The 24,940-nt window shown below is 48.0% G+C and overlaps 9 protein-coding genes across 11 annotated transcripts; 7 read left to right on the top strand and 2 right to left on the bottom strand.

The window, feature by feature from the left end:
- Positions 1-395: 395 nt before the first annotated feature.
- On the top strand, positions 396-1,488 carry ONS95_003357 (uncharacterized protein; the record flags this gene model as incomplete). Its single annotated transcript, XM_058496663.1, has 5 exons — positions 396-613; positions 679-764; positions 893-963; positions 1,052-1,187; positions 1,256-1,488. 5 exons carry the CDS (start codon positions 396-398, stop codon positions 1,486-1,488), a joined length of 744 nt encoding a protein of 247 aa, XP_058353915.1.
- Positions 1,489-1,822: 334 nt separating this feature from the next.
- ONS95_003356 (uncharacterized protein) lies at positions 1,823-3,102 on the top strand. Its single transcript, XM_058496662.1, has 2 exons — positions 1,823-2,208; positions 2,279-3,102. The coding sequence occupies exons 1-2, from the start codon at positions 2,102-2,104 to the stop codon at positions 3,012-3,014; spliced, it is 843 nt and encodes a 280-aa protein (XP_058353914.1). The 5' UTR covers positions 1,823-2,101; the 3' UTR covers positions 3,015-3,102.
- A 1,766-nt stretch (positions 3,103-4,868) lies between these two features.
- Positions 4,869-5,279, top strand: ONS95_003355 (uncharacterized protein; the record flags this gene model as incomplete). Its single annotated transcript, XM_058496661.1, has 1 exon — positions 4,869-5,279. One exon carries the CDS (start codon positions 4,869-4,871, stop codon positions 5,277-5,279), a length of 411 nt encoding a protein of 136 aa, XP_058353913.1.
- Positions 5,280-5,736: 457 nt separating this feature from the next.
- On the bottom strand, positions 5,737-7,169 carry ONS95_003354 (uncharacterized protein; the record flags this gene model as incomplete). Its single annotated transcript, XM_058496660.1, has 4 exons — positions 5,737-6,377; positions 6,491-6,730; positions 6,785-6,916; positions 7,013-7,169. The coding sequence occupies 4 exons, from the start codon at positions 7,167-7,169 to the stop codon at positions 5,737-5,739; spliced, it is 1,170 nt and encodes a 389-aa protein (XP_058353912.1).
- A 3,070-nt stretch (positions 7,170-10,239) lies between these two features.
- ONS95_003353 (uncharacterized protein) lies at positions 10,240-11,148 on the top strand (the record flags this gene model as incomplete). The annotated part of the gene is made up of 1 exon (XM_058496659.1): positions 10,240-11,148. The coding sequence occupies one exon, from the start codon at positions 10,240-10,242 to the stop codon at positions 11,146-11,148; it is 909 nt and encodes a 302-aa protein (XP_058353911.1).
- A 2,237-nt stretch (positions 11,149-13,385) lies between these two features.
- On the top strand, positions 13,386-14,389 carry ONS95_003352 (uncharacterized protein; the record flags this gene model as incomplete). Its single annotated transcript, XM_058496658.1, has 2 exons — positions 13,386-13,575; positions 13,631-14,389. The coding sequence occupies 2 exons, from the start codon at positions 13,386-13,388 to the stop codon at positions 14,131-14,133; spliced, it is 693 nt and encodes a 230-aa protein (XP_058353910.1). The 3' UTR covers positions 14,134-14,389.
- Positions 14,390-15,244: 855 nt separating this feature from the next.
- Positions 15,245-16,603, top strand: ONS95_003351 (uncharacterized protein; the record flags this gene model as incomplete). Its single annotated transcript, XM_058496657.1, has 1 exon — positions 15,245-16,603. One exon carries the CDS (start codon positions 15,245-15,247, stop codon positions 16,601-16,603), a length of 1,359 nt encoding a protein of 452 aa, XP_058353909.1.
- Positions 16,604-17,476: 873 nt separating this feature from the next.
- Positions 17,477-21,082, top strand: ONS95_003350 (uncharacterized protein). The gene is made up of 4 exons (XM_058496656.1): positions 17,477-17,912; positions 17,964-18,872; positions 18,921-20,188; positions 20,238-21,082. The coding sequence occupies exons 1-4, from the start codon at positions 17,579-17,581 to the stop codon at positions 20,820-20,822; spliced, it is 3,096 nt and encodes a 1,031-aa protein (XP_058353908.1). The 5' UTR covers positions 17,477-17,578; the 3' UTR covers positions 20,823-21,082.
- Positions 21,083-21,139: 57 nt separating this feature from the next.
- Positions 21,140-24,847, bottom strand: VTC4 (vacuolar transporter chaperone). 3 transcript variants are annotated; one of them, XM_058496654.1, is made up of 5 exons: positions 24,513-24,847; positions 23,838-24,388; positions 23,537-23,782; positions 22,102-23,490; positions 21,140-22,051 (listed from the first exon to the last, which is right to left on the bottom strand). In XM_058496654.1, the coding sequence occupies exons 2-5, from the start codon at positions 24,303-24,305 to the stop codon at positions 21,749-21,751; spliced, it is 2,406 nt and encodes an 801-aa protein (XP_058353906.1). In that variant the 5' UTR covers positions 24,306-24,388; positions 24,513-24,847; the 3' UTR covers positions 21,140-21,748. The 3 variants fall into 3 exon arrangements, with proteins under 3 accessions (XP_058353906.1, XP_058353905.1, XP_058353907.1); XM_058496653.1 differs by having other exon boundaries at positions 23,838-24,847; XM_058496655.1 differs by having other exon boundaries at positions 21,140-23,490; positions 23,838-24,596.
- Positions 24,848-24,940: the final 93 nt, after the last annotated feature.

Here is a 24,940-nt window from a genome sequence, read left to right as displayed (position 1 = left end):
CGATCGAGCGATAGAAAGGAATGTCGGCCAGGGAGGAACAACATCTGGGAAAGCTGGTCAAATGATCGTTTTTGCCTGACGATTCATGAATAAAACTACTTTTGCACCAATAATCGCAATCTCTATAAAACTGGCCCTGCGCGGCTTCTCAAGGATGAGGTAGCTCGAGGAATTGCACCAATGATCGACGCGTCCTTCAAATTGTATCATCCTTGGGTGCCTGAAGAATTACATATCGATGAAAATATTTGCGCCAATGACTAGGTAGTTCCTAGTTGTGGGCTAAAGGCTAACTTTACCCATAAAGTCCCTCGATTGTCGTCTACAGTCTACAGTCTACAGTCTACAGCTCTTCTTGCCAATCTACATTTACACTTGAACTGATACCAATCAAGATGCGGAACTTTCTCAAAGCCGCCAGTGTTCTCAGTACTTTGGCTAGTACAGCTCTTGGTCATGGATATGTCTCTGGCATTGTAGCAAACGGTGTCTACACAAAAGGGTGGCAAGTAGGTTACTGGTATGACATCGTCAACAAGGTCCCGATTCCCCAGACTCCGGGATGGTACGAGGAGGCCCTTGATATTGGCTTTGTACCACCCACCGAGTATCAGTAGGCCACCTCCTGCTCACTGTTATTCTAAAAAAACCCTCAGTGCTGATACACACGTGATTCAGAAACCCCAACATCATCTGTCATAAGAATGCAGTCAACGCCAATGTCTCTGCTACGGTTGCTGCTGGTGGGACCGTACAGTTCCAATGTACGTTCTTCGTTGTTAGGGCAGTGCCGCCTTACAATGCTCCATGAAATTCTCTCTGGGTTACTTTAGGACAAAATTAGTGTCGAGACAGATCATATTCTCAATTGCTGACTTTTTGATTGTTGTAGGGACGACCTGGCCGCACAACATCGGACCTGTGGTGACCTATGTCGCCAATTGTGGTGGGGACTGTAAGAGTGTAAGTCTCATCCAACATTTCATCTTGATAGTTATTATCACCTTGAAGAACATTTACAATGACTTGGGTCACTGACCAGATCATACAGGTTGCAAAGAGCACTCTCAAATTTGTCAAGATCGACGAGTCTGGAATCAATTTCTCTACACAAGTCTGGGCAACAGGTGTACTTATGGCGAACAACAACACCTGGACTACCACGGTTCCTAAATCACTTGCCCCAGGTATGTCTAGTCTGCACCGGTCTCCTGAATTGCCCCACCACAGTACGATTGCTAATCATTATGTCTAGGGCATTATGTTTTCCGCCACGAGATTATAGCACTCCATGGTGGCAGTGCATTGAATGGAGCTCAGAACTACCCCTTCTGTGTCAACATCGATGTCACGGGGTCTGGCACACAGAAGCCTGCCGGAGTTCTGGCAACGTCCTTTTACAAGGCGACCGACCCAGGAATCTACTTCAACCCCTACACGACCTTGACGAATTACACTATTCCCGGGCCTACCCTGTGGAAGGGATAACTCATTCACGTTGTTCGGCGATAGGAGAACATTCTTTGGACAAGCATCTGGATATTCTGATATCTGCTCGGTCGAACAGAAGTCTTCAGCAATGTAAGATATACTTTGTTTACATTTAGCCGAAGGACAGAAATGCTCGAAAATGTTTCATGTAAATAGCTTTATTGGACTGAAAAGTCCTTCTACGCAATGGTATAACTTTTGAGGCAATAAGGCCCAGTTTTTTATACACTAAAGTCCGGAATAATTAGGCAGTGGCCAACATTGTGAGGACTTGGCATGCAGGTCAGATTGATATTGCGACATTTAGCCGACGGATTCTGGCTGTGACTTGTCAACCACCAAACCGCAGCAAAGACTCACAGCCAGCTCTTACAACTTGTCGAGCATCACGAAGAAGTCAACAGCAAACAGTAAGAATTGCCATCACTCTTATGCTGCACTGTTCAAACGTATTCATTTATTCTCTTTGCTGCCTTATATGACTCTTTTCCTAGGTAAACACATTGTTGCCTGAGGCGGAGAGAACATAAAATTGGTCTCGTCCCCAGACGGTCTTCAAGTATGTTTGTAGCCTGACTGCAACTTCTGTTCAGCTGCAAAAGCTCAAAATATGAGTATGAATTCGTCCCAAGAGAGTCGAGCAACTTTGCTTGGAATTCCACAAGAGCTGCGCGACAAGATAATAACTCTCCTTGTCCCACGTGTGGAGATGCCACCGTAAGTATCACAAAGGCTCCATGGGAACCAATAAACATTTTCTGAACGAAGAACCTAACATATTTTATAGTCAGCTTGAAGGTGATCCGGAAAGCCGCGAGTACCTCGATGATACACCATCTACAAGAAGAGACAGGGTGAAGTACCTGAAGGCAACTTCTTTGCCTGATGGAATCCCAACTCTCAAGGTCAACAAACTATTAAGAGCTCAGACTCTTACAGTCATGCGACATCTCAAACTTCCGGGAGCTCGCAGTTACCGTCTGGATGTGATGATGATCGATGGAGAAGAGCTCTGGCCAACATGGCTATACGTGCCGTGTCTAACTACTCGAGTGGATGAACTACTAGTAACTTTACGAGACCTTGGACCATTCAGCCGTAAATATGGTCGTGGCTTCCAGAACGGCGACGGTGGTCCTCCCTGGATGGCATGGTGTTTTCAAAGTCTTCTGATAAGGTTCTTGGAAGCTGGACCATTGGGCACACAAGAGAACAGAGTAGACAGGAGTGTAAGCGTTCAAGTTGTCACGCTTGACATCAGAACGCCAGACCTACAACCTGAGATGATCGCATCCATTATGGACAGTTACCCAGCCATATTACGGAAAAGAAGCAGAGAGACGGGGCTCAAGATGGTGATGAATCCGATGTTTATCTTAGCCTTTGTGCGGCGTTGGATACAATTCATATCTGGGACACGATGGTATGGAGGAGAGATGATTCACACACGAGTAGGGATCATGAGATTGATGCTTGATGGAGTACTTGTCGAGGAGTACGATACTGCGGAGTGGTTAGTCTGAATCTCTCTCCATTTCACTGCATGGTTAGTTCGTCTAGAACTATGGTTTAGGACTACCTAAGCATGTACGAATTTATCATTATTCTCAGAAGACGCTGCTAATATTAAGTCATCGTAGGCTTGCAAACGCCTCGAATACTGCCTGGAAAGTCGAGGCCTATGCCATACGGGAGAGGGTTGGTTTGAAGACAGTGCCATCGAAAGAGTGAATTTAACAAATTGCCTCTGTTGCTGCTCGAAACACGTGAAGCTTATCAGGCTAAGGGCCTTGTCGTATCCAGCGAAAGAATATGACGACTTGATTCATCCAGATTTTTACCGATATTCACCTTCTCACAATAAGTATTTGTCTCTCCAAGATCACGTGGGCAGCTCAATTCCTCCCCTCATTCCCATTTTCAAGCAAGCCAGCCACAACCTAACGCGAGGCCTTCATTGAACAGAAACAACAACTTCTTGAGATAATGCTTATATCCCAGTCACCCATATCCCAAGCTCAAGTGCAAGTCCAACCACCATCAACTTTCCATCCCTCCCAGCATTGCCGCTCGGCGCGCTGCTTCTTTTGTCCCGACATGCCCAACCTGTCAAGTGTGTCTGATTCAACTTTTCACTCTCACGACGACTGTCCATACACCTGTACAACCTGCTCTCCCTGAATGTCGGTGTCGAAATATTAGGAGACTACTGCACTGAGAAAGGAAAAGAACGAGGAGGGATGCCAGCGGTCCTTGACTTTATATATCGTGCTGTGGTTGGTCGAATCTTGTCAGAATGGAGTTCCGCCCATATGTTGTTCTGTTTGTTGGTATTTGTTTTCAGCTACGGCACATAAAACTCGCCAAGGAGGCTTTCTTGAGGGCCGCTGTTCTAAGCGAGCGGCTCCCAGCTGGATATTATCATCCATATTCTGCCTCTCCCATATCGCCCTCCAGTGATTTGCCTGCTAAAATAAGGATTTAAATCATGGTGAAATGTTCGTGACGAGAGCAGACTTGACTTCTCTGCATTCTACCTCGACCTCTTCATATGATTGTAAGGTCATGTGATTTGTAAAAGTAAACATTAAATGTGATCCGAAGCAGAACTCCCTGTATGAGGACGCACTATCGGCAAATCAACCTATGATACCACGTCAGATGTCTACTCGGACTTCGTACATTTCAAGGCTCTTCGCTGCATACAAGAAACTATCATGCTGCGATCGCCACCTGCACTACGCAATTGCCGAGTCTACCGGCAATTAACAGGCACAGCCCCTGTTTACATGCAAGGAAAGCTTGCCAACAACTCAATATGGCTATTTTGACATCACAATTACTTAAATATAAACTTTCTTCGCTTCCGTTCTGAAAGAAACATGAACCAACCTCCCTCCAAGCTCTTTTTTAGCTCTTTTCCAAGAAGACCCCAAATCATCCGCCAGACTGCCCATCGTCATAAATCCTCAACTATCAGGCACCAAACAGGAGACATATTTTGCTCTACAAGACTGGACACTGAAAACTCTATTAGTCGTAACATTCAGGATCAGCACTGCGCCAAGAAGGTTCCTCGCTTACTCGACGTCACACCACGCCAGCGAAGTACCGGTTTGTGGGCATTTTATGGGGTAATAATGCGGGTTGATGCTTCGTACCAGAAATAGATACGAAGAGCTGCATATCGTCCTAGCAACAAACAGTACATCATTTCATGTGAGGGGTATCTATCAAGTTATAAAAGACTTCGTCGACCCAAATGAGGTTCCTTAAATCTACCAACCAAAACAGCTTGCCTCATCACTTCAAATTACTCCTCAAGGAAGAGCTTCTAAAAAATCATAAAAACTCTCGAAATATTCCAATCTTTCGAAATGCAGCTCACAGCCTCTTTCCTCTCCCTCCTCTCCATCGCCACCGCCATCACAGTCTCCTACGACACCGGCTACGACGACGGCTCCCGCTCCCTCTCCGTCGTCTCCTGCAGCGACGGCAACAACGGCCTCCTGAGCAAAGGCTACAGCACTCAAAACTCTCTCCCCTCATTCCCAAGAATCGGCGGGGCTTCAGTAATTGCCGGATGGAACAGTGCTAGTTGTGGGACTTGCTGGTCGCTTACGTATAATGGAAATACGATTAATGTTCTGGCGATGGATCATGCGGGTGAGGGGTTTAATATTGCGCAGCAGGCGATGGATCAGTTGACTGGGGGGAGGGCGGTGGCGTTGGGGAGGATTGATGCGCAGTATGCTCAGGTGGATGCTTCTGCTTGTGGACTGCAATAGAAGAAGACAGGTTTTAGGATGGCAGGAAGAACTTCCAGGGGCTGTGAGATTGGTGTTACTTTCAATACATTTAGCGGCATAGGCTAAGGTGTAAAACCATGGAAAAACCGATTTAACTTTCAGACTTACTTATAACAAACCAAGTTGACTAATAGTGACGCCTACTTATACACTATGTGTATCTTTGAAGTGGTGTGGAGACGGGCAGCTACATGCGTTTGAAACTTGTCTCTTCAGATTCGATCACCCGTTACAGGCAGATCCAGATGTTATCTGGTTCCTGCATATTCAAATTTCACTGCCATAGAAATTTAGGAGAACCTGTATGTATGACCTTCCCTTTTTAAATTGAACTAGAACGATGCTGTCATCTCTCGCTACATGCTCTTCGACCACTCCATCAATACATCCTTTGGAAAACTAACCCACAAGATACCCTTGTCACTATACAAAACTTTTATACAGCAGTAGCGAAACCAATTCGGGAGTTCGTGGTATCGTAGACAGAGTAGTAGTTCTCCAAGAACTTCTGGCCAATAATGGTGTTGACACCAGAGCTACCTCCATTGTTGATCCAGGCATAGTACTTGCCAGAAGTGAGACCAAAGTTGGCGTACTGTGCGGTAGGGACCAAGTACTGGGCTGGGGTAAGAGTGTAAGTAGTTGATCCAAAAGTGATGCCGAAGTTGGAGGTGGGCTTTGTGGTGAAAACAGCAAGGCCTGACGAGCTATCGGTCTTTCCTCCAGTTGCGGAGAGGAACGCGTTGTAGGCTGAGGTTGGGATGTAGATCAGGGTAGTTCCAGTGTCGATGATACCAGTGGCGGATGAGAGGAGGGTGGTTGATCCGTAGGTGAACTTGGCGATTGAGAGACCCCAGTATGAGGAGGCAGTGCCGCTGGTGAGCCTGGGGAAGTATTGGAGGGTTCCGGAGTACTTGGAAGAGTCGACACCACCGAGAGTCAGCTCTCCGTTGGCATCGTCAGAATCGCTGCCAGATTCTGGTCTGAAGGACACACCGAGGACTTCGGTGGAGATGGATCCTTGAGCCTTGAGATTGTCCATGAACGTGGGAACAGTGCTGGTGCTTGCTACGGTACCTGTACACATCACGGAGTTAGCATTTTCTTTGAGAAATGGGAAATGTATGGGAGTTCTCAAGAGTGGGATGTCAGGGGCGAGACGCAATAGTTCTCGAGATCTATTCACGTACCAGACGTGAGGCCAACTGGACCGAAGCCAATGATACCATCGACACCAGAGAATCCGGTAGCTGTAGAAGCAGCACCAATTGACTGTTTCGAGACAGTGAGACCAGCGAAGGAAACAGTGTCTGTGTACTCCGTGCCAGAGAAAGAACCACTTCCGTAGCTGACAGAGACCTTGTGACCAGTAGAAGTACCAGTAGCAGTCTTCTCACAGGCAGTCTGGGCACCGCACCAGGTGTTTGAAGCTGCGGAAGTTAGGAAACTTCAACAAGCTTGCGGTGGAGAAGACGTTGACTTGCATCCAGTGTCGACAATGAGCTCCCAAGTCTTGCCGCCAATCACAACAGGCGCAACATAAGTTACATCCTCGTTTGTGACAACACCAGATGACTGACGTTTCACGACCAGAGATTCTACGCCGTTAATGGCAGCTATCGAGAATGATCAGTATTTTGTCCATAAGGAGCACGAACGTAAGAGAACGCGGCTAGGAAGCTCCATTGAATCAAGGGTAATTCGTAACGCACCAATGCGGTCTTGTCCTTTCTGGACGACGTTCTTGATCGATGAAACATTGACATTGCGTCTCAAGGGCAGAACAGCTCGCTTAGTCTCACGCTCAATCGGAGAGGCAGATGCCACGGAGATAGCAGCCGCAATAACCAGAGGAGTGGTGAACAACATGATGCGAAATGAGGCAAGCGGACAGTAATGGACGGTTTAAACTGGGGTGAGGAGAAAAGGACAATGGAGGACGGACGATCACCCCCTATTTATATGTGATATCCAAGAGCCAAAGAAGAAAGCCGCCATATGGCTTCAGTATGGCGTTCATCTCTTGCAGCATATGCCGGATAAGACTTCCGTCGTAATAGGAAGCTGGCGACATATGCTTCCCTCGCCCCATCATTTGCTATGTATCTTCATGTAGTGATGCTTCCGTAATTTTAATGACACCTGCCAGATGAAGCAACTGCTTTCCGTAGTACCCCATTGCCAGCTCCGGCTTTGTAGATCTTCAGATGATTGCCGATGGTTGCCAATGAACATGCGAGACCGAACACCCTTAGGTGGTGAACATGCCGCAAGTCTGCAACTCCACGCGCCTGATAACACATTAGCTGTTTAAGGGGGCAAGGGATAGCCGATCGAAAGAGGAAGGAGGGGCAGTTAAAACAAGCTTGTTTCTGAAGATCAGCTTGGTCAAAAAGCTTATTCATTGGAGCTGTAGCTATGGCGGAATTTCGCAGTCAACGGGTGAAAATATCCTAGTGCATCGATGCCGTAGTCCTCGGTTATCGAGAGATGTTCCAAGTATTGTGAAAAACAGCCTTATTTCCAAACATAAATGTATCCAGATTTACGTGTAAGCCACAGATAGGTACGTGCCTTGTCAAAGCCACTGTACTACTACCCCACGGTCTTTTGGTCACTTTGCCACACAAATGCCGATGACTTCCCGTCGATGTACCCCACCTACCGAAGCGGGTGGAGATAAGCTTTGTTAAGCTTTCGGTCGAAGCTTTCTTGATTCTGCAGGTCGGGTGTCTGATGGCGACCCGTCTTTCGGTGTCATGTGGAGCTAATGCCCTGTGTTGTTGAAATACCTGCCTATTCCAGCCAGGTGTGGTCGGAGATCACCAAAAGAAGATGTGCATTGCTTGCAAACTTGCCGAGGCTTTGCACGCGACTTTGTCTGTACTGTTATCTGATTCGGCTTCGTTCAACACAAACCTGGATACAGTATGCAAAATATCATCCCGCAAGACAGGCTTATCTAGGAAGGAGAGACGTAAGCCTTCTAAGGCCTGAATATTTTGCACTTCAGGTTGGCCTCTCTGCTCAACTTACACGAGATAGCCGGGTTCATTGGTTATTCGAGTCAATCCTGTTTACGCGAGCCAATCGGCGACTCGCATCTTTTCGTTTACCCCAATCTCTCCAGAAGCTTTGTTTTGTGGGTATGAAAAAGACATCTCGTAATAGCTTTGGACGAGTTGCCGAAGAATTTTCACCGGAGCCAGTTGCTCGAGTATTCTAGGGACTGAGATGCGACCGCGGGGGGCTGGTTATCAAGTGAGAGGGTGGGGAGATGGTCCAAACATTAAGCTTACTGTAAGGCCACAAAGCCAACTGAATCTCACTCCTCAAGAATAGAGGATGTAGCACGAAACTCTGAATCAATACCCTCCTATTCTCCCCGCTCTCACACTTGATCGTTTTGTTACTCATTTCTCGATTCCAGTGGCTTCCCAACCTTCACATGCTTGAACACAGAGCGATACCTTCTTTAATTCCTACCTTATCACAACTGCAAATTGGCATGATTGCGCAACAACATTCAAAGAGTGGTATAAAATGACGAAGATGCATCGGAAACGCTCTAGACATAGAAAACTCGTGAGATACTGTCATGATAGATGAGGCACAAAGCCGCTCCAGTCCACTGTCGTGTATGCCCTCACACGTTTCAACCTCAAATGAATGAAGTCCAAATGATGATCAAAGCACGTGAAGCGCAATACAAGAAGGCTACTCCATATATTGGTATCGTCGCTTTGAGGCGTACGCCAAGCATTGGATCCTTCGATACTAAGTTGACTGGAAGTGCTTGATGAACCCGAGCTACGAAAGCTACAATGATCAACAAAGCTCTGCTGAGTTCCAGCATACTCATACTACCCGTACGAGCTATAAATCTTTCAGGTTGTGGCAGGCTCGTGAAGAATATCCAGCGATACATCATAATCCCGACGGCCAGGTCGAGCTAAATATCTTCAACACAAACGGATATAGCCATCGAATAAGAAAGGAGAGATAGGTACGCATGTTTCACACCCCATGCATACGTCTCAGAGACTCTCCAGAGATGTGCGGCGTAGGAGTTTGCCCAATGGCGTTGCGTTCAAAGTGGACAGCATGTTTTTATCCCTCCACACTTCTGGCCTCTACCTACTTTGGAGCGTGCCCAACCAATGTGTAGCGATCCGCTACATCATAGCCAGGTTGACAGGGTGCTCTGGAAGGGACGAGTATCTTAAGCCTGTCTTCATTCAATTACATGGATAGAGGTCAGGGATAGACCTGTGCTCGAAAAGACAAGGACCAGATAACACAACAACGAAAGCTAAAGCTTTCATACAATCTGGTGAGTATACAAGTGCAACCAAAAAATAACCTTCCAAAACTCGAGGTTATTGATCTCAGGCTTCGGTGCAAACTCAGTCCCAAATTTAGACGATGGGAGCACCCGGGTACCGTCGACATCAAATCAACCCTGCAAGGGCCCGCGCGTGCCCCTACTGTATAAGTACTTCAACGGTGCTGTTCCGCTGCACCTCACCTCTTCAGCCTTCAAGCGGATCCACCCGGGCGGCTATCACAACACTTGATATCAGGACAGGCACAGCATTTGCATCCTGGCGAAGAACCGACTAGGACTGTACAGTGATTATATGTGCCATACGAGGCTGCCCAGCCTCCAAGGGGCAAGACAAGCCATGATCCGTCGCGTTCAATTGGTGGCTCATTGCCACCCTGGCCGTCGTCCAAGACGTCCGGATGTTGGTTCTTTGTAGCCCAAGACCCCTCATATTGATGTCTATCAGCACAATTCACCGGTATCAATCAATCACCAGTCCCTCCATACTTTGCAAATCTACAGAGCTCGAATACATCCATAACCACGACCTGCATTGAAGGTGCCATTCTCCTCAGTCCCCCACCCAGGCTCTCTGCCTTGTCGACAACCAAGATGTCGTCCGCCGAACAGAAGCCTACCATAGGCAAGAACCAGGCGCTGCAGGATTACTATGAGGGCTTCGAATCCAGGATCGGATACAGGCTGATGCTGGGAGGAACTCGACACTTCGGGTACTACAAGCATGGAACACATTGGCCATTTCCCATCGGGAAGGCTCTGCGCGCTATGGAGGACAAGTTAATCAGCAACCTGGGATTGGAGAAAGGCTCGAAGGTCTTGGACGCAGGCTGTGGTGTTGGACATGTCGCAATTCACTTAGCCAAGAATGGCTATCGTGTACAGGCAATCGACTTTGTGGACCATCATATCGTCAAGGCGCGCCGGAATATCAAAGGTTTCGGGGTAGAGGGAAAGGTTTCTGCCAGCAAAGGGGATTACCACCACCTGGAGAACTTCGCAGACAACAGTTTTGACGGCGCATATACGATGGAGACGTTCGTACATGCGACGGAGCCAGAAAAAGCTGCAGCTGAATTCTTTCGAGTCATTCGCCCTGGAGGATCCCTCGCCATGTTTGAATACGACCATGTCGACTTCAGCACGAGACCAGAAGCTGTTGGCAAGTCCTGGACGGCGATCAACAAGTACTCGGCAATGCCCGCATACGATCGATTCAAACAGGGTGTACTAAAAGATATCTTGGAACAGGCTGGCTTTGTGGATGTGATTGTGGAAGACATATCGGATAATGTGCTGCCCATGTTACGGATGTTTTATGTACTGGCTTTCATCCCGTATATGATCATCGCATCTCTGGGTTTAAAGCACAAGTTCATCAATACAGTTGCCGGGTACGAGGGTTATGTCTACAGGGATGCAGCCAGATATATCACGGTATCTGCTAGGAAACCTTCAACGCCAGGGGATAAGGCATCGAGTGAGAGGAAGAAAGTCAGATGAGCCTTGAAGTGGAAGAGAGACTGGTCGATATAGATTCAAGGTGGCCTATCCGGCCTACCAGTGATGAATTGCTCGCTCCGCCCATCCTTGGCGACGCTGAATAACGAGCAGACCCTGGAGTTCACCAATAATCAAAGCTTTCAAAGGTCTCCAAAAGGCTGGACATCTCCCATATTTCGTTCCTTGATCCATTTCATGTGAGTTCTAGTGTTGATTCAGTAGGATCCTTTATACCACTTTTCAATTCTGTTCCAATTTTGGGGCTTGTCTTCACCCTAATATCGTCAGCTACACGCTATCATGCAGTCATTGGATTTCAAACCGCTCATGCCAACTGAAGAACGTGTCTAACTGCCAAGTCGGCGCAACCAGAAAGCTACCTACTCTAAACGGCCCAGCCATTCCAACGGAAATGGATACGGTGATGCCTGACAGAAATCTTACCCCCTTGACATCATCACCCTTCACATATCATCAGCATATAGAATACTTCCCATAACAGCTAACATCCGCTCGGAACACGCCTATGGTCTACGGGCAGTATCGCTCGCGAACTTCTGCAGATGCCAACTCACATGAGAAAGATCAGATCACTCGAAAGTGGCCTGACATATTGGCAGGGACCAATTGTTAATAAACAGGCCGGACTCGATCATTACTACACACAGCTCTTTTTATTTAAGAGGCCTAGGTAGACGGGTAAAGTATTCTTCTCAGATCTCAACATTGTTTTGGGTACTCAAAGTCATCTGTGTACAGTTACATATACTCCGCCTTCCTAGCCTCCAACTAACACCACCATGTCTCCATCAAACGCGAATGTTATAGACAAAGAAGATGACTTTGAATGGACCGATAACAGATTAGTACCAAGACTAACTCAGGCCGGTCAGCCTGGTAATTTGCATTTGCATTACCAGCGAGTATTGATGAGCAAGCGGAACATCGCGAATCCTTCGCCTCTTGGACTTTGTGGCTTTGCTTTCACGACATTCCTGTTATCTGCGATTAACATGGAAGTTCTTGATGTTAAACAATCGACCATTGTCATATCTGCAGCTTTTGCTTACGGAGGTCTGGTTCAACTGTGTGCGGGGATGTGGCGAGTAAAAACTTGAATTATTTCTCAGGTGCAGAATGCTGATGATCTGTGACAGGGAAATGGCAATTGGCAATACCTTTGAAGCTACGTCTCTGTCCTCCTTCGGAGGTTCCTTCGGAGGGTTCTGGATAGCTATTGCCATCATTCTCACTCCCGGCGGCTTCGAGATCGAGAGTTCGTACGATTCGCTGGAGTTCAGCCACGCTTTCTCGCTCTTCCTCTTCGAAAGCACACACACACACACACACACACACACACACACACACTCTTCTCTCTCTCTCTCTCTCTCTCTCTCTCAAATCTCACAGGGCTGGTTCATCTTCATCTTCACTACCCTTCTTCTGCTTTGTACCCTCTCCTCATCAGTAGCGCAGTTCTCAATCTTCATCACCCTAGATCTCGCCTTCCTGTGTCTTGCCCTAGGACGAAGATATCCGCATCTCAATGGGGAGACATACGCACCACACCACGATCTCACTTACGCTGACGGTATCTTTGGTATGCTTTCCGCTTTCGCGGCGTGGTATAATGCTCTGGCTGGCAATGCTGCTAGTACTCATACGCGAGTTTGCTGTTGGGGGGAGGGTGTGGGCACGTGACTGACTTTGAGCAGTTTCTTTACTTTGCCTGTTTTGCACTTTCCTTGGTCGGAACATATGAGGTTGCGAAGGGGGAAAGGATTGCAGATGGTTCAGATGGTTAGTCTTGCATAGAGTGTGGAGGTGACTGCGAAATGCATTGTCGTCCAGATGTCAATACGCGCGAATGTCAATCTGCGGTCATCAATTCACATGGACTTGTGAGCGTGTCCTAACGTTTCCCAGCAAAGGAAGCTCTGTATCGTCGTGAGCGTACTTTATTTCAATTATGTAGCCCCTCTAAATTCTCCCTTCTACAACAGTGAAAAATGGGAGTGCTTCCCAGCGGGCAAGGACTTTCCTGAAATTTGCTCTGTATGGTGGCTCCTTCCTGTTCAGCGGTCACACTCTGCATTTAATAATGTGCCTCTTCTACATTGTTGCTCAACTTACAAAATCTATATACGTTTCAGTGCCGCAGCTTAGCTGCATTCATATCTATATCATCCACCTTTGCTTGGAAGTCTTCATCTCAATATCCAGACACCGTCCGTGCCATGTATCCCGCACTACCCAAAGGCATCGCAGTCGATACGGGGTACACTGGACCAGATAGATCCGTACAAGAAGTCTTTCCGCCCTTCAAATGTGTGGTCGGCATTGATTTCATACGCAGAGAAGTTGGACAAAGGAAAGAAGTACTAGCAGGTCAGGTTGTCGTCGTTGACGCCATCCACATCCACGACAGTACGTATCTGTTTTCTTGAACACTCGAAGGTCAATAATCTTACCTTTCGGGCAGAATTATGGCGAGTCAAAGCAACCTCAACCAGTGAAGATACAGCTCTCTGGGTACCTGCAGTATACCTCCGGCCCTGTGTTGATGACGAGAGCTTGGTGCATGTAGGAAATGCCCCGGATTTATCACACAGTAACTCAGTCAAACACCAAATTAATCAGGCCCAAATAGAAACCAGACCGCGAAAGGCGGCAACAAAATCTGACCCGCAGGTCCAAAATACGCTAGATGCTGTACGGGAAATGTGCTTGAATACCAGTGATGTTGTATTCACAGGTGACGTCTTGACAATCGAGCTCAGAAAGAAGAATGATGGGACGGAGTACGACCTGACGACCTTACCAAACACGGTCAATGGGTGGCCGGTCAAGTACATGAGGTTGAGTGATAAGAAAGAGCCTGCGCAGAAGAAGCCTGTAAAAAATCCAACAATCTGGGCGATGAGCGTTCCGGAAGACTCGATCGGGGGTGTTATCATGCCACAATCAATTTTCTTCCGGATCTAGGTCTAAGAATCAGCGATTTCGTCTTTCAAAATGAGGTCTTGGTGCTTGAGTTGGAAAAACTGCATGATGAGATAGAATTGAAGGGAGGAGAATACCGACAACTGTCAGTGGCTTACCGATTACTATTAAAGGATCGAGAGATAATCGGAAACCTGAGATAGGCAATGGTGAGGATGGGTGATGACAGTAAGCAAGGACGAATTCCTCCATCGGAGCCTCGCCACGGTGCTCTCAGGATTTCGTTCCAGCCATTAGGATAAACAAGTCATCTTTTATCCTTCATATGAGTACGTTGAGCTTACATGAATGGAAATCATCTGTTTCGTTACAGTGCTTTACCTCCATCTCGCCGTCCATGATCGACCAAGAGCTCCACCCGAAGCGCCTCCGCCTGAAGGCCACAGATTCAAACACTGTTGTATTGATGGCAGAGACTGCTTCACTTGGTGATTTCTTCACCCTTTAGGAAGAAGCCATTGGCTTACATTTTCTTCGTATGCATCCTGGAAGTGTTCAGATACGCGATAGAAACAATGGATATGAAAACGTCCTGTTGCATTTCCTACCTAGCGGAGCATTTATTGTCAAGTAGGGACCCTGAAATACAAGAGGACTATTGATATTATTGATCCATGGAGAATACACAAATAACAGAACGCCACTAACACTCCACTTGGTGGCAACTGAGGTCATGTTTCACGCACATGAAACGAAGCGATTGTGTCTTCGACTCCACCGCAACGTCAAAATAGCCCATTCAACTCATCAAATGAGTCCAGAAACTCAAGCCTTTCTATTTCAATGATTTACATCTTCTCTTTTATACAATACTCGTCCAAGCCAATAACCCTCGGTATTACTTGCCTCCCAGGAGCCATCTGCCAAGCCAAAAGGGAGGGTCAACAAACGAAGCGAAAGCGGGGGCGAACCCCGCGTTGAAACAACACCTCAACATCTCAAACACCCGCCACGGCACCTGTCGCCTCACGCACGGCCGAGGGGCAATTGACGACCCAGCACCTGCCAAAATTAATCTGTTCATCCAAAATGTCTTCTTCTCCTCTGAAGAAGAACCGGTCAGGACTGGATCTCTCTCCCATCTCAGCCAAAAATGCAGCTCGGCAATGGATTCAGTCGTCGATATGTCATCCTGTTCAGCGCGGCTTTCATCGTCATTTGGCTCTGGCTAGCCATGGATGAGGACCGTAGACTGCCAAAGACGATTGCGTGGGCGATAGGGAAGCCGGTATCGACGCCTGAGAACGACGTCTTTGATCACCCGCTTCTGGATTCGTGGGAGTTGAGAGAGATTTGCGCGTCTACGGAGTGGAACTCGAGTCTGATTTTCACGTGTGATGATAATCGTGGAGGGGTTGGACATGTGAGGAACTCGATACTGAATTGTGTGCGATTTGCTATTGGGGCTGGGGCTGGATTGGTACTGCCGAATATTCCACTGAGAGATGTGGAAGAGATTACGGCGGGGAATAGTGATGATGGAGATAATATCGAGAGGAGACATGGTCCGGGAAGGCAGGGGATGGATTATATGTTCGACAAGAATCATTTTGTGGATTCGCTGAGGAAGTCTTGTCCGGAATTGGTGCTCGTCAGACATATGGAACCAACGACCAGTAATCGCAGACGAAGTTTACTCCCCGAGAGGCTGTTCAACAATATTCCTGCCAGTGGGATTGAGCAGCCAGAAGAGTGGCGCGATCGACTCAACATCTGGATTGAGAAGTACATGGCACCCGAGCCAGCGGCCGAACCAGTCATCGTCGATCTTGACCAGTCTTTCCTGCATTATCCAATTTACTCCGACGGCCAGACACTCGCACATACATTTGGCGATATCCTGAAGTTTCGCCCTGATATCCGTCGGCTTGCAACGATGGTACTGAAAGGAATTGCGCATTCGCATGACCAAGAGGCAGGCATTGCCGTACAAACATTTGACATCTCGTCTCCGATTCTAAACCCTTCATTCCTCGGTGTCCATCTAGGAACCGAGAACCCCCTAGCCGAAAGACACGAGGTGGATATCATGTACAGTCACTTTGACGCCCAAGCAGCAGCCTACATCGAGCAAGCGACGACCTCCAAAATCCCCATCATGTACGTCGCATCGGGCAACCTCCCCGAAGTAAATAAATTAGCAAAAGAAGCAAAAGAGTGGAATGTAGAAGTCACCCACAAAGAAGATGTGTTGCAAGGGAAGGATGCAGCTGCTTTGGCGAAATTGACGTGGGATCAGAGGGCGCTGGTGGATTATTTGGTGTTGCTGAAGGGGCAGGAGTTTGCGGGTGTTGGGCACTCGAGTTTTTCGTGGAACTTGTATTTGAGGAGGCATCAGATTGGGGATGGGGTTAGTGCGTCTTTGGGGCAGGAGGTGTATCGGGATGGGTTGAGTACGCTTTATGGGGTGAGGAGTAGTTATGTGGAGTCTAGTGGGTGTATGTGGCCGTAGAATAGATGAATGAAGATTATTTGAAAGTTCACAACACGGACTTGTTGCTTGTTGAGATCTGTGATTGCGGTGGTGTGGTGGTGTGGTGATTGGTCCCGTAGAGGATGTCCTTGCCATTGAGGGAGAGCATGTGGGACTTCGATGGATTCGAGTTATGTATCATGTTCTCGATCCAAATTTTGAAGTCTGGGAACTGTTTGGAACTATGAGAAACCATCAATGTCAATAAAATCTTCGAAAAGGGAAAGACAATTTCCGTAGTCATTCGAAAGTAAAGTTACGCAGGAAGCACCTCGCTTGTGCTAATAATGCTGAGGTCCGGTAAGTTAAAAAATGAAATGGATCCTGATCAAGTGCACTGCAGTAGAATGAGAAAGACCATCACATGATGAAGAACCATGCGGACAATGTTACTTGGATGTTAGATTCAATGCCTTAGGTATGGAAGTCTCGAGGGCTCGGAAAGGATGTAGAAACACAACATGTACTTGTGAAAGGCAACTTGCCACAGTTTGTGGAGATCGATGAGAGTTAAAGCTTTGGACCAGGTGCAGGAGACCGTATGTAGGTACCTTAAGCTGAAAGTCGAGGGTAGAAGTTTGATATATATCACGTGACTACATATTTCTTCGTCATTGATGGTGGCGCTGCTCGCAGATACCACTGGCTTTCCAAAACTGACCATCTTAAGGATTTCAATTTGGTGCCCAGGAGATCAGAAATACTACCTTAGGATGCTATTGGTGTGAAGTGGGATGAGGCATGTCAAACCCCCGGAAAGCGCAAACCACGCTAATGCAAGCACTCAACGTGAGGGACGCGTCAAGAAACACGCGACGCGTTCGTTTCCAAATCTCTTCTCAACTTCCCTGACCCCCTTCTCCCCTCCCCCCTCATCGCAACCACAACACAACAACAACACCACCCTCAAACTTAACTTCGCGCATCTGCGTTGCATTGCAGTCAACAGGCAAGATGTCGTCGCCATCGCATCGTCGACAGCGCAGTTCACAAAGTGGAACCCCACGCCGAACATCCAAAAGAAGCAATGTTCCCAGTAGCCCCCCTGATCCGGCGGCAGCACAACTTCACAGCGAGGCAGCATCGTCACAAGGCAATGCTACTCCTCGAAGAGCGGCAGCACCTCCATCTTCGTCGCCAATGAACTACAGATCATCTCCTGCAGACATCGCACGGATGAACAGAGAACGAGATGTCTCCTCACCCCTAAGACAGATGACGAATACGCAAACCACTCAAGAAGATGGCGAGCGCACCCCTCGAGCAACTACTAGTGGGCTGATTGGAGGTGAGCCAGAGATTCCATCTTCTGCAGATTCAACAAACTGACATATGCTAGACTCTTCCCCTATTCGATATGCACCCAGTTCTAGCCCTAGTGGCACAGGCTTCAATGCCCGCCAACAATCCATTATGTCCGACATTCGAAGTGATAGCAGTGGTCTGTTTGTTCGTAATCGTGACGCGGGTCCTGGATCTTCGATCAATAATTCTCGCCGTGGAGACATTAACTCTGACAATATCAATACTCCTCGTGCAAGACGGCGCATTTTCATGGACGAAAGTGGCCGGGTTGTCCGAGATATCCCAGCTGAAGGTTCCGAGGCTCCAACTTTTTCTAACATGGATCCGACAACCTCTGATGCGCAAGCAATGGGAGGAAGCTCTACACTATGTATCTGGGGTACCAATGTTTCTATCAATGACACCTTGGCTGTGTTCAAGGAGTTTCTTCGAAATTTTACCAAAAAGTACCGCATGTGGGGAGATGGAATGTCCGAAGAGGAAACCGATGCGGATCCAGATGCGCAGACTAAGGAATACGTCCAGATGATGCAAAATATGTTGACTCTTGGTGTCACCAGTCTGAACCTGGACTTCCGCAACCTCAAGGCATACCCTCCTACCAAGAAGCTTTGGCAACAAGCTCAAGATTACCCTCAGGATATCGTTACTCTTATGGATCAAGGTATCAAGGATGTGATGTACGAACTCGCAGAAGCAGAGATGGCCAAGAACAGGCAATCCCAAAGCTCAGGATCTGCCGCACAAACATCGTCTCGTAGCAGAATTTTGAGCTCTGAACCTCCTGTACCCAGCTCTGATCGAAGTGAGCCCGAGCCACAAACACCAAGAGACCAGGAGTCAAACGAGGTCGACCTCTGCCAGGAGGTCCAGAAGCGATCATACAGAGTCCGTCCTTTTGGCCTTGATTCCACCATCAACATGCGAGAGTTGAATCCATCTGGTAAATAAAAATCGTATACTTACAAAGGGTTCTGCTAATTCGAGATAGATGTCGACAAGATTATTGCGATCAAAGGACTCGTCATTCGAACCACACCAATCATTCCCGATATGAAAGATGCTTTCTTCCGTTGCCAGGTGTGCAATCATACAGTCAAGGTCGATATTGACCGTGGCAAGATCGCCGAGCCTACCAAGTGCCCTCGTCCAATCTGTGACTCTCCAAACGCGATGCAAATTGTTCACAACCGCTCTGGATTTATGGACAAGCAGGTTATCAAACTTCAGGAAACACCAGACTCTGTTCCAGCAGGTCAGACGCCTCACTCGGTCTCGATGTGCGCATACGATGAGCTGGTGGACCTTTGCAAAGCTGGTGACCGTGTCGAGATTACTGGTATCTTTAAAGCCAGCCCAGTGCGAGTCAATCCCAGAATGAGAACTCTGAAGAGCACCTACAAGACATATATCGATATTCTTCATATTCAAAAGGTTGATAAGAAGCGAATGGGCATCGATGTTTCGACTGTCGATCAAGACCTTTCGGAGCAAATCGCTGGTAATATCGAAGAAACACGAAAGGTCAGCGAAGAAGAAGAAGAAAAGATCAAGGCTACTGCTGCCAGACCTGACATCTACGAACTCTTGTCTCGGTCACTTGCACCCAGTATCTACGAGATGGACGATGTGAAGAAGGGCATTTTGCTTCAGCTTTTCGGAGGTACCAATAAGTCATTCGAGAAGGGCGGAAGTCCCAAATACAGAGGAGATATCAATGTGCTTCTCTGTGGTGATCCTTCCACTGCCAAGTCTCAAATCCTTCAGTATGTCCACAAGATTGCTCCTCGTGGCGTGTACACCAGTGGAAAGGGATCTTCAGCAGTCGGCTTGACAGCATATGTCACTCGGGACCCCGAGACCCGCCAGCTGGTGCTCGAGTCAGGTGCTTTGGTTCTGTCAGATGGAGGTGTCTGCTGTATCGACGAGTTCGACAAGATGTCTGATGCTACTCGTTCAGTGCTTCACGAAGTCATGGAACAACAGACTGTCTCGATCGCTAAGGCAGGTATCATCACGACATTGAATGCACGAACCAGCATTCTCGCTTCTGCCAACCCAATTGGCAGCAAATACAACCCAAACCTGCCAGTTCCTCAAAACATCGACCTTCCTCCAACACTGCTCTCTCGTTTTGATCTCGTCTTCCTGATCTTAGATCGCATAGACGAAACTGCTGATCGAAGATTGGCGAGACATTTATTGAGTATGTACTTGGACGACAAGCCACAGAGCGCATCCAGCGGAATGGAAATTCTGGTAAGCTCACCTCACCGATCAAGCAATAACCACTAACATACTCACCTAGCCCATCGAATTCCTCACCTCCTACATCTCCTACGCCCGCACCACCTGCCAACCACGCATCAGCCCCGAAGCCTCCGAAGAGCTCGTCAACGCCTACGTCGAGATGCGCAAACTCGGCGAGGACATCCGCGCCGCGGAGCGCCGCATCACAGCCACGACCCGTCAACTCGAATCCATGATCCGCCTGGCGGAAGCACACGCCAAGATGCGCCTCTCCGAGACGGTCACCCGCGACGACGTCAAGGAAGCCGTCCGCCTGATCAAGAGCGCACTCAAGCAGGCCGCTACAGATGCCCGAACGGGCCTCATCGATATGAGTCTCCTTACTGAGGGCACGAGCGCGAGCGAGAGGAGGAGGAAGCAGGATCTCAAGACGGCGGTGCTGGCGCTGCTGGATGAGATGACGAGGCAGGGGCAGGCGGCGAGGTATAGTGAGGTGGTCAAGAGGATTGGCGAGCAGAGTAGTGTTGCTGTTGAGGGGGCGGAGTTTGCCGAGACGGTGAGGCTGTTGGAGCAGGAGGGGAGTGTGATGGTTGTGGGTGAGGGGGCGAGGAAGGCTATTCGGAGGGTGACGGGTGTTGCGTAGGGGTAACATGAGGACTCGTAACGTTTTGGTCGCGACTCATGTCTGCTGGTTGGGGACAGTGATGAGGATAAGGATGATTGATTAGGCGTACCGAGGACGTTTCTTGAATGTTTTCACGTTAAATTTAGGGATGAAATGCAAGGAAGGGAAATGGATTGATGGGTAATGAATGATAGATGATCGATCGATCGATCGATCGATTGAAGGATTACTTACTAGTTACTGCTTACCCAAGAACATATACGTGGATTACTGTTTAGCGTTCTCTCTTCTTCTCAGCTCTTTACTTCTCGGATCTATCTATACATCGTGCATCTCTACAAGTGAATGGTCTATTAGCACGTATTGTATCCTCTTAGCGAGTGAGTGAGTGAGTGTCCCAATTGTAAACAAACAACAGTAAGCGAAGCCTCTCTCTCCAATTCCAAAAACCGACTCACCAGCTAGCCAAATCAAATTAAAACACCTCGCACCAATTCTCAATATTCACGAGCCATACAATACCTACCTGGTAATCATTAGGCTAGCCATGGGAATGAATCTGCATAATTGCTTCTCGAGGATGTAAGTAACCTTTTGATTTTAGTAACCAACCTCGTAGAAAAAATTAGCTAGCGTTTCATACATACATACAAACATCTCGATTCTGGAGTCCCGACATATTGACGCAAATGAAGTTGAAGCTAAAGCTTAAGCTTTGACTATCTACACTGTACGTACCATGTCATGTCATGCTATGCCATGCTAGGCGCAAAATGACTACATAAATCAAAATTACCAGTTCTCTTGGTCAACACATCCCTTCCCTTCTTTTCAGCAAACTATTTACTCTGTACATCTCACACCCCACTCCCCCCGCCAAACAATCCGGCCCAAACAGTCTGGACTCGACCCCTTCACACACGACATCCTAATAGTATCTCCGCCTACAGCTCCCGAGCACCCATGGAAATGAACCCCCTCTCCCCCGCCTCCCACCACATATTCAACACAACAGCCACGAACAACGTTCCGCAAAGAATAGTTGGCCCAACACTATCATGATACTTGATCGCCCTTCTATTTCTGATCGCTTGACTTCTGTATAGGTAGATACCGACGGAGTAGAGGAGGGAGAGAATAGCGACGATGGTGAATGCGAAGGCAGCGAAGAACGAGGCCTTGGTCGGTTTAGCGCCGAAGTTGAGGACTGTGGCGGCGATGGAGCCGATGTAGATTGAGTTTTCGAGCTGTGTATGTTAGTGTCATGCTTATTTTAGGTAGGAAGCGACTTAGTTACCCATGAGAGGAATGTTCGCTCGGCGGCGAAGTAGACTTTGGGTTCTACTCTGACCAAGACATGGATCTTCTTTCCCTTTGGTGCCTTGAACCTTTTGCTCGTGATCTTGCTGTTATCGAGTGCTGGTAGACTGCCATTTCCATTGGCTGGGATGGTACTTGGTTGACGGAGTGTCTGGATCGTGTTGGCTACTTTGTATGCAGCCAGCTTGCTCTTGCTCTTGATGAATTGAGAGTAGTATGTCCAGCCTCCGATCTGTCTAGCTTCCTCGAGGCGATCGGACTCATTGTCTTCATCATCTGAATCATAAATGGGATATGCTTCATCCAGATCAAGAGGTTGTGCTCCGACCTGCTCTTCGACATCGAGTTCGTTCCTGGGAGCTCGATTCTCACTATCTCGTGCGCGGATCCGGTTGACATTCTCGTCTGAACTACCAATGGCGGTAGTAGCAGGCGACTCTTCGTCGAATTCCTCTTCATCCGAATCGTCATCCTCATCATCATCGTCGTCGTCACTGGTGGAACTTGGATTGGAGTTACCTGGTCGTCGAATACCGAAGTGTTGTGTTACTGGCTTCCGGATATCGACATTCATTTGTGGCATCCAGAACGGGAGCAGGTGGATTCTGGTCGGGAAAAGGGTTGCGGTACCGTGGATGAACTTGGAAAACTTGGGAACGGCTTCGACAAGATGACTCGCAATCAGTTCACGAACCCATTCGGGTGGTTCTTGGCCTGCTTGGGTCTGTAACTTGACTTCCAAGACGGCATAGGGGAAGCGCTCGATATCTTCCGCAGGAAGTTGTGAAAATGGATAGTCGATACCAATGTCCATTCTTCGCCAGTTATTTCCGGCTCTTTTCCTTCCATCAAGGTTATCTTCCCGCACCATGGTCAATTCGGTATCCAGAGAAATACGGACTCTCGCATCTGCTGGCAATTGAAATGCTGTGCGGTTGTAGAATGATCGGCAGACTGGTACGTATCCCTTCTTCAGGACGGAGTATTGAATTTCCTTCGCAAGTCGCTCGTCTTCATCGATTTGCTTCGCAGGCTTCTTTCCATCCTTACGAGCCTTCTCGAAGATCGCTTCTGGTAGCATCTCTCCTCTCAAGTAGGCATTCAAGTTCTTCTCCTTAATAGCGAATCGGGCCTTCACGGACTTCTCTCCTGTCCAGTCTTCGCGATGTGTTTTCCTTTCTACGAAAATTGTCTCAGTATCCATTCCACCATACCATCGCATACGGAGGGCTTCTGCTCCTTCCGTCTTCTTCAGTCTGCCTTCATAGAGGTCCCACTTGTCTGGATTATCGTAATAGATTGAAGTGATGGCAGAATCCTTCATTTCGAATTCTTTATTTGGGTTGAAGACAAGAACAGGGAGATGCTAGAAACAGTTAGTAGATATCAGATATATTTAGTACGAGACATGCCTTCAAGATGATAAGCTTGACTTCTGTGATGTTGTCTGGGTGTACCCAGTACTTGGTGGTGTTTCTAATGAAGTTTCCTTGACTTCCACCAGCAGCACTGTCTCCCTTAACTGGATTTCCCCTCGTTCGAACAATATCGTATAACCTCGAAAGCTTGACGATATCTGCATCGTAGTTGTCCTTGAAGAATGGTTTGGCCTTTAGCCTGGTTGCAAAGACTGGCTTAAGCATCCATCCGGTTTGTTTCTAGTATTGTCAGCCACAATTCCAGCCACGTACTTCTTTGCTATGCCAGGCTTACATCATGCTTCTTGATAATCTTCTGGAATCCAGTATAGTTGAGCTGCACAAACTTGGCCAAATCATGGACATCTGCGATGATATCGCTGAGGTCCTCCTCCAACATCATGAATTCCTCCTCGGTCGGCGCGTCGTCGTTATTGCTCTGCCCGTCTCTGCCAATCGGTCCTCTGCTATCCAGACGTGCAACCACATCACTAACCTCCTTCTCGCTGTTCCCAATACGTCTGCCAATCTCAATAGCCTTGACCTTCTGCTTGGTGTGCACCTTGTCCAGCTCCTGCTCCAGTCTGCCAATAAACTTGCTCTCGTCATCCTCGCTCCATTCTCGTCGCTTGCCCTTCGGCTTCGTTTTGGTAGGTGGCGTGGCCCAATCGGTCTTCAGTTGAGCCTTGAGCTCATCGTACGCGATGTAGTACCACTGGTACTCCTTGATCACGCTCGTGCGCAGCTGCTCTCCGAATTTCATGACGACCAGGCCAGGGCCAAATCGATATCGTCCGCGGGGTCCGACAGTTGAAGCTTGCCAGTATGTGTTCTTGTTCTTGAGGTCTTGGACAATTAGCATCGGGACGTCATTCTTGGAATGACGGAAGGCGGAACTGAGGATCGATTGAAGCTTGGAGTCCGCTGTGGTGTTGAAGAGGAAGTTGTGAGAGAGAAGAGAAAAATATACCTGGTGCAGCTCGAGTGGACGAGAAAGTAGCTCTGTTCTGCTATTCGGTGCAGGTGAAGGTGCAGGGCCCCGCAAGGTTTGGGAATGCAGCGCAGGTGCAGTTCAGTGTGCATCGTGAGATCCACGCCAGGCCAAGGAAGGAGCTGCCGCCCGCTAGTGCACGAAGAAAAGCGCGGCTCCGGGAGGGGGAATTGGCCAATGGCGGACGAGAGCTTGCCCATGTGTCAACTGCTTGTCTTATCTTATCGGGCGAGGGAATGATAATGCAAAATAATCACGATTTTAAATGGAGAATATTTTAAATAGAGCCTGTAAATAGGTTTTTGCGAGTCCTAGAACTAGAGCTCGGTTTGGACAAGAGGGTGTGAGGTGCGGCTGTGTGGGTAAATTTACCTATTATGTCAGACCTTCTTATGTCTTATGCTGTA

This window comes from Cadophora gregata (genome assembly GCF_030347475.1).
Source record: "Cadophora gregata isolate MNR1 chromosome Unknown scaffold_12, whole genome shotgun sequence".
Taxonomy (NCBI): Eukaryota; Fungi; Ascomycota; class Leotiomycetes; order Helotiales; family Ploettnerulaceae; genus Cadophora; species Cadophora gregata.
The sequence above is the reverse complement of the archived record's forward strand: the minus strand, read 5'-3'. Positions and strand labels throughout refer to the sequence as shown.